This window comes from Nesoenas mayeri (genome assembly GCF_963082525.1).
Source record: "Nesoenas mayeri genome assembly, chromosome: 22".
NCBI lineage: Eukaryota > Metazoa > Chordata > Aves > Columbiformes > Columbidae > Nesoenas > Nesoenas mayeri.
The window spans coordinates 4369684-4382815 of record NC_137572.1 but is presented as its reverse complement, the minus strand read 5'-3'; the positions used below and the strand labels follow the sequence as shown (position 1 = coordinate 4382815).

Below are 13132 nucleotides of genomic sequence, written 5' to 3'. Positions count from 1 at the left end.
AAACCAAACAAGATTCCTCCCCATTTTGCCGCCGTTATTCCCCACTCTGAGGTAGACGTCGATGGGGTGGGGATGAACTGCTGGAGAGTGGTTATTTATCTGGCGAGCAAACCCGCGGCGTCCTCACTGTCCTGCCTGTCACTGTCCCATCCCAGCTCAGCATTCCCGCAGGACACAGGTGGTGGTGGCCGGTGGTGGCCCTGGTGAGCTGCATTTCTCCGGGGCGGTGATTTGCCCCGTGTAATCAATGCAAGAGGCGTTGCGGGTCCGCACGCCCCCACCGCAAGTTTGGGAACAAGGGGACCAAGGACCCAAGCGCCAGAGAGGGCAGGGGATATCTCCGCAGGGTTTGATGTCCTCGGGTTTGAGGGCTCTGTCGCAGGCAGAGGAGGTTTGTCCCTCCACGTCCCGGCAATCCACCGTCCGCCTCTGCCAGCCGGAGCCGCACGTCTTGGAGCACTCGGACCAGTCTCCCAGGACCCATTGGGATGTCAGCATCGGTCGGATGATGTTGGCCGACTTCTTCTCTTTGCCTTTCTGCTTGCTGAAAGGGACATCCTTGGGGATGAAGAAGGTGTACTTGACTTTGGGTGGGAAGATCTCGCTGGCGATGGTCAGCAGCTGGACGGTCAGGGGCTCCGGGAGCTGGCGGAAGCTTTGCAGCCTCTCCAGGGTCGTCATGGAGCCGCTGTATTTCAGGATTGTCCCCTTAATGATGATGTCCTGCTCCATGGCCGAGATGGCAAAGTCTCCGTTCAGCAGGTACTTGCCCTCGAGGGTCCTCAGGGCCAGGTAATTCCCATCATGACGGACCCCGCGGTGGCTGCGCTGCTTGATGTCGATGTTGGTCGCCCCAGCGGGGATGGTGACAATGTCGTTGTAGCCGTATCTGCAGGGGGCAAAGGGACACAATTAGTTCCCTGAGTTTATTAAGAGCAGGCCCACACAGGGGACAGAACTTGGCTCTGAAACCCAGCACATTCAGGAGCTGAAAGTATCGCAGTCGTGCCAGATGTGTGCTCGCCTGGAAGATTTTGCTGAATTCCATGCGAAAATGAGCGATGCCATCAAACGAACCACCCCGCAGTTACCTTGGTGAGAAATTCCCCTTATTCCCTGGTTTATTTTTGGTTTTTAGTGTGTGAAGTGTTTGGGACTAAAAGCCTGGCTCTTCCCAGCAATGCTGACACTGGTGATGCTGGGCAGGATGGTTGATGCTGCGGTCAGTAATTAGGTTTAGAGTAATTTGGGAAAAAAAAAAGCCTTTGGATCAAAATCTTCTCTCAGTCACCCTGGCTTCCCTACCCCTGATCTTAATGGGATCTCTTCTTGGCTGGAGCCACCACGTTAATCTCTCTTTAGTCAACCGCAAACAATTCATAGGAGAGTGGAAGCCCCATTTCAGCTGGTTCCCTGGAAGGAAACCATTTAGGAAATCTAATTTAACTGCGTGAGTCACCTCGCCGCATGGAATTGGACGTGTTGGGCTTTTGTTAGGATCCTTTCAACAAAAGCCTTAAATTCAGCACTTTGGCAAAAGCAACAGGGATCTTGGGTGAGAGAAGTGGTTGCTCCATGCCCACGTGCCAGGACTGAAATTCACCCCCCAAACCCGGGGAAGACTTATTGAACTATTTATATCCCGCATCAGCCCTTGAGTACGTGTCCAAAACTCACTGTATTGGGGCGAGATGCACATTGTAAACTCCTCAGGGCAGCAGATTTATTTGTAGCGGTGTACTAAGCCCACCACCAGTGTCAGCACCAGCTATTATTTTAGGAAATCAAACTCCGGCTTGCATAATACTGCCCCAAAATAAACAAGCGCCTTACTTGGATCGGTTGAGCGAGCCGGATATTTTCCGGCAAGTGGAGCCATTGCCACCGCACACCCCGCACTTGTCCAGCTTTTTGGAGGAGCCGACGATGTGGTCGCAGCCGGCCTTGATGCACTGGCCGTGGACGCAGATGGAGAGGGTATCCGGTCCACACAGCGTCCCGTCGATCACCTGGGGAAGCGGGGGATGCACAGCAGAAATTAGGGTGTTTGATGTAAAATAAGGTAAAGAGGGGCGATTGTCATCACCGGGTATCTTACTTTGGCCTCAAAGACTTTAAATTCGCTCCTCCCTCTGGCTCGGCAGAAGAGCTTGCATCGGTCTCGGGGTGACACTCCCGCGTATTTAGGGACCCACTCCAGGCGATTCCCTTCCAGATCTGTCAAGTTGTAGCTGTTGTACTTCTCGCACTGCTGCTCCCGAAAGCTTTTCCCTGGAAGGGAAGGCAAAACGTGACCCAAAAGCCATGGGAAGCAACAAAAGCCACATTGCTTGGTGGTTGTAGAGATGCAGGGGCGAACAGAAAGCTATAGCCCCCCAAAAATAAGAATATTCAAGGAAGAATGGAGCAATCCTTGGTGATTTCCTGGAGAAACGGGGATGGGAGGTGAGCATGCATGTGGGAATCAGACCCAGCTTTGCCAAGCTGGGCTTACCATCGGGTGGGCACTCGTCGGTGTGGCAGGACTGGTACTTGGCGCGCTGCCCCTCGCAGTAGCGGCCGCCGTGCTGGGGCTTGGGGCTGTCGCAGTGCCGGAAGGAGAACTGCACACCGCCACCGCAGCTTCGCGAGCAGGAGCCCCAGGGGCTCCACGGGCCCCAGCCGCCGTCCACCGCCGGCTGCAAGAAACCAGGAGAACCTTCTAGATCCATCCCCGAGCCCGTCCATCCCCTGTTTGCTGTTTGCTCCCAGGGCAAGCAAAGCTCTGAAACTGAGCTAAAATCTGCCTCCAGCTTCTCTCCCTGCATCACCACCCTGATCCAGCAAAGCGCTTCAGCACACATTATTACTGACTTCTACCTTTGCTTAAAGTTAAGCTTAGGTTTAATACAGGGTGTTTCAAAAAAGATGGACCCTATTCCAAACTGGGTCCATCTTTTTGAAACACCCTGTACTTTGCTGTCTGACTCAGAAATCACTGCTAATTGCCCCAGCAAGACAAAAAGTGATTATTTAATTGCAGAACTGTGGCTGCTTGCTCTGGTTCAGCCCACACCTTGACAAAAGGCATGGCAGCATTTATCTGCAAGCTGAGCTTGCCAGTAATAAAGATTAACAAGAGGTGATGTTGAAGGTGAGACATCCAGAAAACCAAACCTAATGCTAACCCAGGAGATGGCAGGACCAGGGCCAGAGGTTTGGGAAGCCTAAAGGGTCGAGCACCAGCACATTTGTCCCAAATTTCCCGTTACCTGGGTCTTCAGGGCATCCTGTGGCATGCACTGGCCGTCCCAGCATAGCCCCCCGGCTTTGCAGGGGGTGCCATCGGCCCAGGGCAAGCTGCCATTCTTGGTGTGGCACAGGGGCTCCCCGCTGCCCGTCCTGCACCAGAGCTGGGCGCAGATGTCCTCTTCGGTGGTGTTGGGGCAGTGCTGGAAGTCCTTGCCAAAGATTTGCTGGCATTGCTGGTCCAGGCTGTAGAGGGATCCTCGTCCGGGCAGCTCAGCAGGGAGGGAGAGAGGGTCAGCAGGGGCATCAAGCAAGCAGTCACCTGGGGAAGGCAGAGATGCATCAAGGCTTGACACCACGGGTTGCACCAAGGCTTGACACCACGGGTTGCACCAAGGCTTGACCCAATGGCGGCCCCAAGTCTTGACACCATGGGTTGCACCAAGGCTTGACCCAATGCGTCAAGCAGGGCATCCCAAATCTCTCTGGTCTTATTTCCCCCCTCCCCTTCATCCCACACATCCCTCCAGGAATTGCAAAGAGCCTGGGAAATTAAGGAAAAAGGATGTTTTGAATGCTGAGGCTCCTTACCGTGCCCTCCATCCAGGAACTCGGTGAGGTACATGGCGCTGCAAGGAGACCAGGGCTGGGTCTTGTTCAGGTGGATGAAGAGAGGGGCCATCATGTGGTGCTTGCCCAGGGGCCCGAAAAGCCGCTCACAGGTTTTGGAGTCGTCGTGGGGCATGCTGAGCACGTGGCCTGGGGAGCAGAGAGCATCCGTGAGCCACAGCCTCCTGCTAAGTTATCAAGCAATTCCTATTGCTGCAAAAGCTATTTGCTTCCATAAATCAGAAGCCATTAAAAAAACCATACCAAGTGCATACTTGCTCTGTCTCAAAGGTACAGCTTGCTGTATGCAGGGTGAGGAAGCCCAAATTAGGGCTTCAGAACCAACAATCATGAGAAATTGTCTAGGAAAGTGCATGAACTTGGCAATGAGCTGCTTCCCTTGTCATATGCAACAACAAGTGCTTCTCATAGTGGGAATAGAGGGAGTAACTACTCTAGGAGCAGCAAACCAAGGGGGAAAAGCACTTGATCCTATGCCTTAGCTCATCACATCAGACAAAGGCACCAAGTCACACCAACTCAGGGATCTCTAAAAACATTTTATGGTGCAAACCAGCTTCTGCTGGTGCCAGAAGCTCCTCAGTGCCGCCTAAGGCTTGGCGGGTGGTACCCAGCTGGGAGATGCTACATCCCTTCCCTTGCCAGACTGAAAAAAAGGCAGAAATTCCCTGGGGAAGGGATGCGTTACCCAGTTCGTGAGCCAGCGTGTAGGCTGCCTGCAGGCCCTCATCCTCGATCACCGAGCAGCTTTTGTTGCGGTCGCACATGGTGCCGATGTCCGCCACCCCCAGCGTGTCGCAGCTCTGGTGTCCGCAAAAATCCTGTTTGTGACCAGCACCAAGAAGGGTGAGTGACAAGGTCCCACATTTAGCAGCCCCAACATCTCTGAGCAGAGACGCACCCCAAATCCAACCACCTCCCCGCCTCTTTGCTCCAAGTTCCATTCTTTGCATAGTTGGGGCATCCCCCCTCTTTAGGAACATCTCCACCTCTTTTCACCACCCAGATCATCCCCTTCGGACCTGTCTGGTCAGCAGGATGGCAGTGTCATAGTGCTCGGGGTGCCGGTCGCTGGGGGGGTTGAACCTTTGCTGCCAGCTGCAGAAGTTGCGCAGGGTGAGCCCCCCGTTGTCAGACACCTCCGGCCCCGCTGCCGCCTCGTCCACCACCAGCACCTTCACCACCACCAGGTTGATGGAGTTCTTCAGGCTGGGGTGCTTGTAGATGCGAGCAGCCATGGACATCAGGGTCAGGACGTGGTTCTGAGAGGCAAAGCAAAGCCTGGGTAAAACCTTTGCTGTGAGGGTCTTTATTTTTTTGTTAGGAAAAGAGAAATCCACCTCATTTATGAAGCCTACCACATCCCGGTTGATGGGCTAAGCACTGATTTTGCTGTACTTGGTGGTTTACACCTTGTGCCAGCGGGAAGGACAGGCAGGGCATCCCAGCCCTGCATCCCCCTCTCCAGCCGCCACGTCTCACCTGCCACAAACCCTTTGCACCCAAAAACCCTTCGGGGAAAACCTCACGTGTCCAGGCGAGTGCTCCTGCATATTCCCAAAGCATTAACCCTGCCCTCGGGCAGGAACAGCCTCATGCGCGGTATCACAAAACCAGCCTCGCATCGCTGCAAAACTCCTGCTCAGCAGAGTTTGAACCCAAAGTCCCCGGTGACAAACCAGGACCAAAGCACTTTGACAGCCAAGACTTCATCCAGCAGCATCCCCAGCTCAGGCAACCGGGATGACCAGAGATTACTTAATATGTCAAACGCGCCAGCGATGTTTAGGCTGATGTAAACATCTTATCGCAGCACCGAAATTCCTCTTCTGCTTGGCACCCGTTCACGGCCCCGGAGTCAGGAGAAAAAAATGCAGCCATTACACAATATAGTATTGGGAAAGAGAAAGTGGCTTCTCCCCCCGCTGCCAGACAAATTATACCCCACAGTCTCTCTTTAATGCCACTATCTAATTAAGCTGGAAGGTGGAAACCCTCTCCTAGGGCTGAAATTCACCCAAAATACATGTGTGGAGCTGGCTCTGCACACTCATTCATCGCAATGCTGTGATAGTATGTACAAAATGCCATTTTCTTAGCGGACGAGGGAGATGTTTAGGGAGATACCTCCTAACAGCTACAAGAGCCGCTCACCCAGGGTGGCTGTGGCTATTTTAAGTTATTCTGCCACATTTCATCCCGTCGCTGGCAGCTCCCTGTAAACAGATGTTTCGCTTCAGCAAGACGGATCCCAAGTCCTCCCCAGCTCATTATCCAAGGGCAGGCCCCTGCAAGGGCGATGGGAGCGCTGAATAGACGGGTTTATTTAGACTGGCCAGATCTCTGCGACATGACTCACGCCCTAGCCCAAAGCATCCAACAAATATTACGGAGAAGTCACCACCAAGGCAAGAAACCTGGGCGAGATCCCCACGAGCGATTGCTCTTACCCCATGGGGAAAGTCCATTGGGAACCTTCCTAAAAAATACCACAAAGCCTTCCTAAAATTATACACGTCAAGATCTAGAAGGATGCTCTACGCTGGAGCTGCTGGTGATGGGATCATCCATCATTTCCAAGGGAGTAAATCCTGCTCCATCCTTTTCTAACCCATTACAGGTTTCTCTCCATCCTGGTAGTTAATTCGGAGGACCATCCCCCATCACAAACCCCCAGGACACCAACCCTCCCATCCTCAGGGTTACAACCAGCCAAGAAACTCTTTCAGCAGCAGGAACAGAGGGATTCGGAAAACATCCATCCGCCTTCCCTGTGTCTGGAAAGCAAAGACGGAAAGCGAACCGAACAAACAGCTATTTAGCAGAGATTAAAAGGTCAAATTCACTTGTTCCACCATCTGGTGTCTATTTATACCCAGCCCTGGAGCGTGCGGGAGTCAGTCGGGGTTTCGGATGGACCCTGACTGCTCCGGGGAGAGGAACGATCCACCTGCGCTGCTTTGGCTCGGCCAAGGGTTCAGAGATGGGGCCAAAAGCAAATTACAGGATCCCCAGGGCTCTTGAGAAGCTGGCTGAATGCTTTATGGCCAAAAAATAGCTGTGGATGGGTTGAATCCTGCTTGTCCCATCCTTCTAGCGCCTTTGCAACCAGGACAAGCCACCCAGGAGGGAACACCGGGTTTCCTTCCCGGCATCGAGGCTGGGGATGTGGGTATCGGGATGAGACGTGCCAGCAGCAAAAAGGAAAAAATAACTATAAATCAGAGCATGGGCAACCAAAGGGGTTGTTTTTAACCTGATAACGTTGAAGGATTTAGCTTTCTGATACAGGCTCTTGCAAAATCTCTGCTTACGCTCTCTGTCGTGGGAACCGCTTGGAAGTTGAAGTTTGCAGTGATTCCAACTTGTTTTTTTTTTTTAATTATTATTTTTAGAGGGAGAAACTGCTCTTACACAGACACTGCCTATTATTGTGGTATGCACATAATGATCTAATATCGCCAGACCCACCCAGTGCAGAAGGATGGCAGGGAGCGCCCGTGCAACACCCCGGCGCGACTCGCCTCCCTCTGACACACACACAAAAAGAAACGCCGAGATTTCTGGAGCGAGGACAGATGGAAGGAAGAAAACACGGGGTCAGATGCAAGGGCTGCCCAGCTTTGAAAAAACAACCACTAAAAACATATCCCAGCCTGTCTCTCTCTCCCCCAAAAGCGATGTCTGAGTGCTGGCCCCCCGGCTCAGACAGCCCCCACAGCCACCCTGCAGGTTGAAGCCTAAGCCAAGAATTCCCTTGCAAAATACATGGGTTTCAGGTGGGGGAAATGGGGGACAAGCCGGAGGAGAGGGGGACCCCGTGCCAGCCTGGCTGCCCTCCTGCCTTCCCAGGTCTCTGTCCCATCTCTCTTCTACTTGCCACACAATTTTTCCTCCCTCTCTTTGCTGGATTTTTGGGGCTGAGCCACAAAAGAAGCCACTACCCCTTTTCAAGGCAGGGGAAACTGAGGCACGTGTAGGACTGCCAGCACCTCTTGGCAGGCACAGACGGATATAAATCAAAACTCCATCCTGAAAGCATCCGGGGCAGCAGAGCTGCAGTTCACAGTTATCCTGGGCTGATTTGGTGGGATCCCCGCTCCCTTCACACTGCGCCTTTCATACCAAAGCCCTTTGGGATGCAATCAGGAGAGGCTGGCTCCTATTGTTGAGGGATTAAGCAAACTCACCCGCTTAGGCTGGAAAATACCCTAAAGCCAGCTGAGGAGCCAGATGCGAGGGGACCTGAGGCTCCAGGGTGGCTTTGGCTTTACCCCCAGTGTCACTTTGTGGTTGATCCTGGTGTTGGGGAGGTGGCCGGGGGACCCGGAGCCCCGTGCCACACACTCCAGCACCCATCTGGCCTTAGAGGAATGGGATAGCACTAACACTCCTTAAAACCTCATAAATCTGCCTGGAAAAACCGCGAGGAATCCCAGCTGAATCAGACCGATCTGATTTCACCCTGGTCCTCGGTCATTGCCAGCTCTTGGAGTCGGGGATTGCAGATTCCTCGCTTGCAAGAGGGAGAGAAAAGGGGATCGCAGCCATGGCGTTTGCAGAGGAAAGCTTGGAAACGCATCCCATCTGCGCCCAGGAGACCAGAGAAATCCCACCACAGGAATCCCGTTCTGCTGCCAACTGGCTGGGGACGCTGTGGCCGGTTTGTGCAACCGCCTGTTGCTTTAGGTGTCTGGGCAAACATCCCCGAAGACTCGCAGAGCATCTCTGCAAGTGCAGCTGCAGGTGCTCAGCCCAAACACCCTTTTCTTCTGCACAAGGGATGGATTAGCCCTTCTGCTGTCTCCTGCCTTAGTTTCCCATCCTCAAAACCCCCACTTAATTCTGTTAGCGATGCTCACCTTCCTTTTATTTTCAGGCATTTTGGGTTCTCTGCAGGAAAAATGCAAAGAATAACTTATGCATCCAGCCTGGGGCCTCACACCCATCCCTAAATAAGGGGGCTCCACCTAATCACTGCAGGTCTCATCCTGCCAAATCCTCCTCACAGGTCTTATTGCTCAGCACCTAATGCCACCCCAAAAACCCCAACTCCTGCAAGCATCAAGCCAGAAGAATGATTAAACCCCTAAATCTCAATGTCTGGTTCTGCTCTCGCTTCCTCCTTTCCTCCTGGTTTATGTGAGTATTGATGGAGGTGGAATTAAGCTCTTGTTATCTAAATTAGGCTAACAGCTGAGCTACAACAGCTGAGATTGATTAGAAATAAATCATTAATAGCATTTTCCTAATAACAGCATGACATCGATTATAACTAGCAATGCTCGAACACATCTTATGGTGACTATCTTCTACTGTTACAGCTTATGCAAGAAAATAACTGGGAAAACAAACAATGCTTGTGACCTTTAATAAATATTTGGTAATTAAAGTGTGGTTATTGGAAGAAAAGTCACTACGTAAATACAATTTTTTCTGACTCAACATTTCTGCTCCCTGGGCATCTCCGAGCCAGATCTCACCAGCACAGGCAAGCCATCAATATTATTTGGTATTTAGAAAGAAGTGATATGGCTATTTGGTCTCCAGAGTTAGCAGCAACCTTACTTCTCCCTGCTTTTTATTTGCTGAGAACAAAAGACAGAAACACAGCAGGTGGCTGCGTTTTTTTGTTGTGTTTTCTTTTTTACCGACACACTAGAGCTGGTTGGAGTGTTGTCCCAAACACTTAGATACACTAATGCTCTGTTCATCCAAAATGAGATCTTTAAAGGCTTCCTTCCCATCAAGAAATACCCCGAGAGGTAAGGCAAAGATACTTCTCTTGGGGACAAGGATGAGATGATGGTAAAACAGGAGCCAAGCAGACTGGAAACTCCCTGATAACTGAGGGAGCTGTCACAGACCCACTAGGCAGCATCACCCACCCCCAGGGCTGCACTAGCGAGTTTCAGCCCCTTGGGGAGAGCAATTCCCACCACCATTTATATGTCATTGCTCAAAAATTCAGGTTACCCCATTGCAAACTCTGAGCTCTCGGGGGGTTGTCTCCAAGTGCAGCATCCATCACTCCTTGACCCTCTGCTACCTGTTCCTGCCAACCTGGTTTGGTGACATGCAAGCAAAACCAAGCAAGGGATGAAACCCAAGTGATGCTGAGCAGCTGAGATCAGCTAAAGCTCCGAGGTTTGGTATTTTTCAAGGTCCAGCCCTGCCTGAGGAGGGCTGGAATTAAAACGCTGCTTTATTAGCAGTGGAGAAGCTGGATGAAGCCCCCAGGGAAGGCTAAAGCGGGCAGAAACGGCAAAGCCAGGCTGCCAAAGCGCAGCTCTTGCTTTCAGCTGCTCGACTGCTCCCTGCTAAGCTCCGGCTTCACGGATTCCTCGAACAGCCCCACAACAACTCACTGCAGAGGATGAGCAGCCCCGCTGCACTGTTGTCCCTTGCAAAGAGCTGAATATGTTGCAAACCATGCAAACCTGAATTTGGACCCCAGGACCCAAGCAACCCATCACTGTTGGGTGCATGGCGGTGCCTGCTTGGGTCGGGAGCTGAAAAATAACCCCGTGCCAATGAAAGCCGCTGGACAACAGCCCTGGAGATGGATGTGGGGGGCCGAGAGGCCAGGACCTTCCCCACTGGGGTCTCTGCAAAGCCTGGCCAAGGGCACGGTCTCTGCAGCCGGAGTGTATTGAAGGAAGAGGAAGAGTTTCTGGCGGTGGTGGCTGAGGGAAAGAGCTGCTTGTGCATCTGTTCGGCTGCTAACAGGTGGCTCAGGAGTGGGACTGCGCATTACTCAGCCCCCGCTTTATTTACTATCTGGCCCGAGCTCCTGTCCGGAAGGGAGTTAAGCCCATCGCTTTGCAGCACAGCTCTTTCCCTGTAGCAAGAAAGGCATTAACCCACTCTGTACTTCATCTCTGGGGATACTGGACTGATGTGACACCTTGGTGTCCAAACCTGTGCAGACACAGGCTCCCTGGGATGGATGCTGGGTCTGGGAATGGGTCCCCAAATGCTGCCCCAATGCCCAAAGATTAATCTTGCAGCCTTTTTCCCTGGGATTTACAGCCCCTACACAGCAAGGGACAGAGTTGAGGTTCCCCGCAATGTCCCCAGTTCTCTACTTGCGCACCCAAGGTGGTCTCTGCAGGGGACAGATGGCATGGGGGACCCCAGCAGTGGCAGAACCAGCGGTTTGGGGGTGCAAGGGGAAACAGGAGGAGGTAGAGATGGGGACAGGGGCAGATAGAGGGATGCTGGGTGGGCAGGGGATGGAAGGATGGGGGGGATGGAGGGGGATGGAGGGGGATGGAGGGGGATGGAGGGGGATGGAGGGGGATGGAGGGGGATGGAGGGGGATGGAGGGGGATGGAGGGGGATGGAGGGGGATGGAGGGAACCCTTACCTCCACGTCCTCCCCATAGAACCGCACCATGGAAGCATCAGCCACCAGCAGCGTCTCCACGTAGCGCGCCTGGGACACGAAACGCTTGGCCCTGCGGAGCGGCTCCCCGGGGCCGGTACCGGGCGCGGCGGGGGGGCCCGGCGGGGCGGCGCGGCGCCGGAGGCGGTGCGGGCGGCCCCAGGGCGGGCCGGGCCACGGGTGATGCCCGAGCGGCTGTAGCTCGTAAGCCGCCCCGTCGAGAAGAAAAGCGCCTCGGAAGCCGCTCCCCCCGCAGCGGCTGAGCACGGCGGGGGCATCGGGGATCCCCTCGACGGCTCCCGAATAGAAGCAACCCCGGCGGGCTGCGCTCCGTCCCGCTACCCGCCGACCCCCCAAGCGCTGGAAGCGGAGGCGAGGGGCCAGAAAAGCGTTGTCGGGGCGGAGGCGGAGGACCACGGCGCGGCCGAAGGCTGCCAGCCGCAGGGCCAGCTGCCCCGACGGGGCGGGCAGGCGGGCGGGCAGCACCGCTTGTGCCTCCGGTGGCGGCGGGAGAGCCCAGGCGTGGCAGAGCAGGAGCAGGTGGAGCGGAGCCCGGCCCCCCAGCAGCGCCCGCCGCCCCATCGCCCGGCCCCGCCGCCCCGCCGGGCTCCCGGCCGCTCCCCCGCAGCCTCCGCCGAACCCGCTGTATTTATACTTTCTTTCCCCCCCGGCTTTGACATAAGAGGTTTATTTTTGATCTCTTGCTGTTCCCCCACTCCCCTCCCCTGCCAAGCCAGAGCCTTGGGGGAGGAGGAGAAGTGAAAGAGAAAAAAAAAACACACACACACAAAAAAAGCAGCAGCAGCAAAGGGGAAAAAAAAAAAACACGCACACACACACACACTTAAAAAAAAAAAAATACACAACCAACCCACTTTTGGATGCGATTTGAGGCCAATCAGGCGCCGGGAGCCCCGCCTGCCTCCAAGTGTCAACTCCAGCCTGTGACTCTCGCAGCATTAACCCCTTCAGCACAGCCCCTGCGGGCCCGATCGTGCCCAGGCCAGCAGCTCGGGGAGATGGTCCTGCACCCACAGCCCTCCCCACCACGGGCGAAATCAGCCCGGGGAGCTGGTTCTTCTCCTATTCCCCCCCCCGGCATCTCTTGGCTGCTGGGAAGCCAGCTGGACAGCATCTCATTCCAGCCTGCGGGGCAGAAGGTGCCTCGGGGGGTTTTGCCCGCGGTTCCCATGTCCTTTGCTTTGCCAGGGACAGAAAGGGCTTTGGGTCCCAGGGAAAGCTCCAACAGTGACAAAGACAAGGAGGTTTCCATGCCCTGAACCAACAGCTGGGTCCACATGGAGTTTCCTCCAGCTGAAATAAGGCAACGAGCTAAATCAGACTTATGGAAAATACCTGGGAGAATAAAACAATGCAGCCAGCTCCTCCTGTTGCCCTTTTTTTGGGGGGGCTGGTGGGGGGTAGGGGTGTTGTGTGACTACATTTAAACCCCAGATCTCCCTCTTTCGGACTGAACTTTTCTTCCCACACCCATTCGCTTGCAGGGAGTGAAAATCATCCAGAAGTACAAAAGTCTCAGGCTGTAAAACCAGGTAGTTGCCACCATGTGCTCAGTGGTGGCAAACATCAGGAGATGCACAGAAACACGCTGTCCCTGGCTGGGAACCCGCTCAGCACCAGGGAACAACCAGCTGGAGTGGAGAAAGGGAAATTAATCCATATATATTACTCCTTCATTCCTCTTAAGGCCTTCCCTGTTAGTTCATGAGATTCCTGGCCTCTGGAGCACCCTTTGTGCAGCACTGAGATATCCCCAGATGTTCCTGCCGCAGTTTGGGGCTGGTGGGTCCTATTCTGCTCCTTGCCTTGATTTTCTAAACCTTTTTCAGGGAGTAACACATGCTCAGGACCAGGCTTGTGCTCTTT

The 13132-nt window shown here is 54.0% G+C and overlaps 1 protein-coding gene across 1 annotated transcript; it reads right to left on the bottom strand.

Annotated features, from left to right (window-relative positions):
* Positions 1-156: 156 nt before the first annotated feature.
* ADAMTS8 (ADAM metallopeptidase with thrombospondin type 1 motif 8) lies at positions 157-12431 on the bottom strand (the record flags this gene model as incomplete). The annotated part of the gene is made up of 9 exons (XM_080357949.1): positions 11228-12431; positions 4881-5120; positions 4547-4679; positions 3820-3987; positions 3252-3550; positions 2495-2678; positions 2099-2271; positions 1834-2009; positions 157-889 (listed from the first exon to the last, which is right to left on the bottom strand). Exons 1-9 carry the CDS (start codon positions 11825-11827, stop codon positions 157-159), a joined length of 2706 nt encoding a protein of 901 aa, XP_080214075.1. The 5' UTR covers positions 11828-12431.
* Between the last annotated feature and the right edge of the window lie 701 nt (positions 12432-13132).